This window comes from Hydra vulgaris, chromosome 14 (genome assembly GCF_038396675.1).
Source record: "Hydra vulgaris chromosome 14, alternate assembly HydraT2T_AEP".
Taxonomy (NCBI): domain Eukaryota; kingdom Metazoa; phylum Cnidaria; class Hydrozoa; order Anthoathecata; family Hydridae; genus Hydra; species Hydra vulgaris.
Genome location: NC_088933.1, coordinates 22,663,453 through 22,670,000, shown reverse-complemented (window position 1 = coordinate 22,670,000; position 6,548 = coordinate 22,663,453). Strand labels below are relative to the sequence as shown.

The window sequence follows — 6,548 nt, the reverse complement described above, 5'->3', positions numbered from 1 at the left end:
AAACCTCTGAAATTTGTATTGGTAATTATCAGCAAAATTTTTTACCAAGGGGTCATCCACAAATTATGTCACACAATTTTTGACCATTTTAGATCTCCTCCCTCACCCTTGTCACAACGTTGTAACACTTTAGTAACAAGTTCCGTATGAGTTGTCACAAAACCACCAACCCTCCCCCTCCAACTTAAGCATGAAATAATTTATGGACAATCCCTAATGCGTTTAAAGATAACTTCTTATAAAATATCTGATGTGTCTCCATTTACATAACCCATATTTATAAGCTGAATTAGCACTCCCTCATTAAGATCAAAATAAGCCAAACTTGAACACATTTTTCCTTGTGAATTGACACATGAGAAAGAATTGACACATGATGATTTTAATAAAGCATTTTCTGAGTTAGCTTCACAAAATTGTAAATGCATTTACAATTTTTGTTTCACATTTAAAATCTATGATTATAAAATTTTTTAATTAGTTTTGATGTACATACACTTCTAGTTTTGATGTACATACACTATGATTGTGTTTGGATGAATGGAATTATTCTTTCTTGAATGGCTAATATGTTTTCTTTTTGACCAATGCTCTGATTCTTCATCAACTTTGTTATTTTTTTAAACAATATAAAAACCTTTTTGTTTTTTGATAGACTTACAACAATCTTTAATTGTAAACTGCCCATGACTAATAATGTCAAATTAGTTTTGACAAATAGTACATATGAGGAGCTCATCTTTGACCTGGATATAAAAAGAAACATCATCATTAAATGTATTTAATTTTCTCTCCTTTTTATGAATTTGATGTGACTAGAAAAAATTTCATGAAAAACCTTTAATTTTTATAAACACTATTATATTAAAATAAAACGTGAAGCATTATTTATAATAAACAGGAAAAAGACATTACAAAATGTACAAATTTGTGTAAAGTGTGCGCATTTTTATCGTTGAAGTTGAAAAATATTTCAATATATATATATATATATATATATATATATATATATATATATATATATATATATATATATATATATATATATATATATATTATATATATATATATAGTCTCTCGCTTAATTGCGCAAATTGAAACAGGCACTGTCGTGCACAATTAACTAGGAGTGCGCAAATAAGAAAAAGATAAGAAAAAATTTAGCAAACTAAATTATTAACTATATAAACAAATCTTTATTAAGAAATATATTATGCATGACGGAAAAAGTCATGAATTGTAGACTGATATGCATTCTGCAGCTTTTCTTGTTTAATTTTCATAATTACTGACCATATGTTTGATGATAGCTGTTCGTAGCTATTCATTAATTTATCGTTGTCGTCTTTTAAAATTGCTTTAGCTTTTTGATATTTTAATTGCTTGCCAATATCGATCAGAGATAAATGTATAAATTCAATACCTTAGAAGTCTGTACCATCGTCTATCTCATCATTATTAGCTTCTTCATCAGAGTTGTTATCCATAGCAACTGCATTATCATTATTTTCTTTGAGAGACAAACAATCTTCAACATCTTCCTTGATTGCTTCAATATACGTTGGAGAATCTTCGCATTCAATTGATTCAAAATTGCTGATATCTTCCAAACTGATCATATTCCTTATTCCTTCAATTTCGTTCAGCAGCAAGAGCATATTAAAAGCTGCAAAGTCAGCCTCCTCAGAGCATAGTTCAGTGTTAACGGGACTGGAAATCTGAAATAATGCCAACCTTCATCTCTCAAAAATTGTCAAAGCAATTTTTGAGAGATGAAGGTTGAATTGATTTCCAAGCCAAATCGACATACTTAGCAGCGTCAAGAAGATGTGCGGGCTTACCGTATTCAACTCCTGCTGCACCTCTTTTGCACGAAAGGCTACTCTTTCAGACATTCCTTTGTATTTACATCGAGGCTGTATTATGACAATATGTCTGAGAGATATAGATATTTATATCGCTTCTTGAGAGCCGCAATAATCCCCATATCACATGGTTGCTTCCAACTTGTGCAATTTGGAGGGAAAAAAACAACTTTTACAAGATTTCGCTCAAACGCCTCAAAATGTCCAGGTGCATTGTCTAATAATAAAAGAACAGGCAAGTCAGTTTTGCGTTTAACTTCAGGATAAAAGACTTAATTGAACCATTTCCAACATATAGAGACATCCATCCATGCATTTTTCTAACAAAAATACGGTATAGGCCATGTTCTATCGACTATGCAAGCAGGTCGTGCAGCTTTTCCAATCATAGAACAGAATATTTTGTGAGATAATGTTGCGTTGGAGCAAACAACTGAAGTCACTCTTTCTTTAGATTTTTTTTTACCTCTTGTAGTTACTAAGCTTTCAGTAGGCATTAACAGAGAATATCTAGGCAGCAAGCAAAAAAAAAGTCTAGTTTCATCCATATTATATACATTTTTGGGTCTGTACATTTTAAAAACTGAGTAAAGGTCCTTCTCCAAAGAGATACATCGATTTTAAGCCTCAACGACAACGAAAGTTTGCGAGCCATTGCCAAGAAGCTTCAAATTCTTCTTCTTTTAAATTTAATTTTTGCGCTATTTCTTTTGCTTTCATAATTGCTAACGATGGAGGCACATCAATCTTTGAACAATGCAATGCATCAATCCAAATATATAGCTCATTTTCTATTGCTTCAAATTTTCCAGACGATAATCGAAACACTTTTTTTCTAGCATCTTCTGTCATTAGTAAACTTCTTTTTTCTATTTGATCTCGATTATTCCAGAGAGATCGAATTGAATTTTCAGTCACATTATATTCTCTTGCAATCGCTTGTTTGCTTGGTGCAACACTTTTTTAAGTTTAGCAATAATTTCGACTCGTTGATCTTCTGATAATCTTTTTCCTTTGCCTTTAGCCATAAGAAGTAAGGATAAAAAAGTTGGAATAAGAGAACTGTGAATAGATGGCTAAATTTAAAATGAAGTTTTTTTAATAAAGTTTTTTCAATGAGACTTGACTGATAAATCTTTAAAACTTATTATTATCTGTTTAAAACAAGATTTATCATTTACTTTGATTCGAATTATTTATCTATTTACATTCTGATAAAATCATTATCTCAAAATATTTATGATAAAAACTTGTTTTTAACTTAACACAGGAAAATAATAGTTACGTTTTCTGATCTAATTACACTTTCAACAAAAAACTCAGTAAAAAATTGAAAAACAAATATTTTGGGCCTAAACGCACAATTAACTGGGATGTGCAACTAATTGGGTGCGCAATTAAGCAAGAGACTACTGTGTATATATATATATATATATATATATATATATATATATATATATATATATATATATATATATATATATATATTGAAAAGTTACCAGCAACAGAAAACATTCTTTTGCTGAATGTTGATATGGGTTTAATTGTGTTGAGAGCATCAATTTTATTTAAAAATATTAAAATTAAATTACTTAAATTCAATGTTTGAACTTCACTTGATTCAATTGCTTTAATTTTTAAAAAACTCCGCATTTTTTTATATAACTCTGCATTTTTGGAAGAAATTTTACTTAAACCCTTAGTCAGTTTTCTAAAAAATTTTTATGGCTATATCAGCTACATAATCAGTGAGATTTCATGCAGACCATTTATTATTACATTATAATAATTGTATTATAATAATTATATTATAATAATGTATATAATAATTATAATTGGTATATACATTAAGTCTGCAGTATATAATAAAGAAAATGTTCAAACTAAACAAAATTGAAAGGTGTACCTTTTAAATCTATTATTTCATCAAAAAAGCGTAATGGGCGCATTTGAAAAAATTGTGTAAGATCTCGCAAACCAGTCTGAAAAATTGAGTTTATTCATCTTTATATATATTAGTTATACCATTTAATAAAACAAAATCATCCAATCAATAAATAATTTTAATAATTTATTAATAATCTAAAAATCACCTTAAACGGGTTTCTGTCATCAAGTTGTAAATGCCTATGTATGCTTAAGCGAAGGTCTGTTTCTACTTGCTTACACAAGGGTGACAAAAAATTCTAAAAGTATGTCAAAAATTTTGTAAAAACCACTATTTATTTTCATGTTTTATTATTTTAATTAATTTCAACAATAAAATATTCTAAATAATTTGAAATACTTGATTTATTTTTATTTTTAACATTATAATACTACTTACCATTATAATTAATTTGTAAAAATTAAAATCAAAAAGTTTTACTTAACATAAGTATTTTTCATACAAAAGTATATTTCATACTCGATGTTAAAGCACCTCAGAAAAAACTAAAAGCACGCAAACTTGATATTAAGTGATTATTAATCTCAAATGTTGTGCATGGAAAGTATTTTTTTAACTTTTTATCATACTTATATAGGTTTATCAGAAGAAAAAAAAAACATAAAATCAATATTTATAGTAAAAAAACCTTTATAAAAAACTTTAAGTCCCCAATTTCAAATAAGTTTGAACCTTGTTTAAACAAACAACATTTAAAATTTAAGTTATATATTAAATTATCCATTGAATCAGAAAAAATGTATCACACCCTTAAGTAATTATTTTGCTAATATAAGGTTAATAGTCAATTTGTCCGCCTTTTTTCTTAATGACTGCAAGACATTTTTTAGGCTTTGAATCTACTTGTCTTTTAACCATTGCAAATCAAATTTTTTCCATTTCTTGATGAGAATTGTATTTAATGAAGACAAATTGGATGGTTTTTGTTCAGGTACTTTAATTTTAAAACTACTGTACAAACTTTCAATTGGAAGTCTGGTGACTAAGGGTCCCAATCTAACACCGTAACACTATTTTTTTTGAACTACTGAATAGCTAACTTCGATGTGTGATTTAGATCTTCATCCTGTTAAAAGATGAAATTGTGAGATCTTCTAGTACTTAATCTCAGTTTTCATTTCATCATAAACTCATTCTTATCAGTATGAACACATTATATCAGTATAAACCTCTTTTTTCATTATTCTGTCAATAAATTTGAGTTCGTTAACATCACTCCAAGCAAAGGAACCTCAAACCACCATTTATTCTTTAATAAAAAGGAAAAAATAAGTTAAAAGTATATAGAATATGGTAACATTCTAATAAAGCTTAATGGTACCTCCTTCATGTTTTTAACAGTTGGTCTCATACATTTACGATTTAAGCATTCACAATTCATTCTCCATTTGCATACAATGCCATCAGAACTAAGTAAACATTTATATTTCAACTGACAATAATACTTGTTGCCATCGAAGGAGAGTCCATTGCGAATGTTCCTTAGCTTAAGCCAATCTTTTTACTTAATGCTTTTTTATTGCAACTCTACTTACAAAAACTTGATTTTTCAAGCAATTGCAAACAGTTTGTGAAGTTACAGTTATACCTGTTTGTAAATCTTTAACTGGCTTAGGTGCAGATATTCTTTTATCGTGTTTAACTTTCAACATTTTTTATTTTAGAAATAATTTTATATCCTTTTCCATCTTTATAGTGTCCAAGGAATAATTTTTTAATTGATTCCTGAATTTCATATCTTTCCACCATGATTTTATTTTCAAGAACAAAAAAAAAAAAAAAAGAACTAAAAAAATTTGAATAAATTTAACTAAAACCAAGTTTGTTTTTTTCAGCAATTTTTAAAAATTATTTTATTGGGTGACTTTTATGACTTCAACTTTTTCTGATTAAATGGATAATTTTTTTTTAAGTATAAGAATATGAGTTACTTTTTATAAAAATGTTATTTGATACAATTTCAATATTAAAAAAAAACGCACGTAAAAAAAAGCCAATTTAAAAAAAAATATTTCTTTATCATTATCTTTAATTTAGTTAGAATACAATAAGAGTGACAAAAATAAGATAAAAAAGGTGTGTGATTCAAAGAAATTTTAATATTTTATATGGTCAACATTGTTTTTAAGGCATGCCAAGATTATATGTGACATAGAATCTATGTTTTTTGATTAAATCTTGTGGCACAGTATTGCACAACACTTGTACTTGAATGTTGAGCACCAAATTAACGGGCTTGCTTTTTTTGCAATTTGCAGTCCATCTAACTTCAAAAACTCTCAATAGGATTCAAATCAGGTAAGCTAGCAGGCCAAGGCATCAGATTCAATTGACTTGCCATTCAGCAAAGTCTCATTCTTTTTGTGTATCTGTCCCTGCATGCTCTAAAAACTTTTATTTGTCTAGTTTTTTACCCCGCACCTTAACACTTTGAAACTCTCTCCCATCTTCATGTTTTCCTGATTCATACAACCTTCAACTTTTTAAGTCTTCTGTCAACTGTTTCCTTGCTTTATAACTCAATTCTTTTTTTCTAGTAACTTCCAACTTTATAGTGGATGCTTGCAGCCTTGTTGGGAGTGAATCAGAATTTAAAAAAAAATTGTTTTTACTCAATGTATTGCCTGATTTGTGTGATGCCAAAAAGCATTTTTTTGTTGAAAGTGAAATTTCAACTGTAATAAAATAATACATTTCTGAAATTTCAGCCAACTGTATTTTAAATGACATTTTCG

At 28.0% G+C, this 6,548-nt stretch overlaps 1 protein-coding gene across 1 annotated transcript in view; it reads right to left on the bottom strand.

Moving 5' to 3' along the window:
• The window catches only part of LOC101240301 (WASH complex subunit 4), a 76,639-nt gene that overhangs the window by 26,675 nt on the left and 43,416 nt on the right, over positions 1 to 6,548 (bottom strand). The window contains exons 23-24 of the mRNA XM_065817524.1: positions 3,959 to 4,051; positions 3,772 to 3,847 (exon numbers count right to left, since the gene is read on the bottom strand). Of these exons, the coding sequence (XP_065673596.1) occupies positions 3,772 to 3,847; positions 3,959 to 4,051 (169 nt within the window). The remainder of the gene's footprint in view (positions 1 to 3,771; positions 3,848 to 3,958; positions 4,052 to 6,548) is intronic.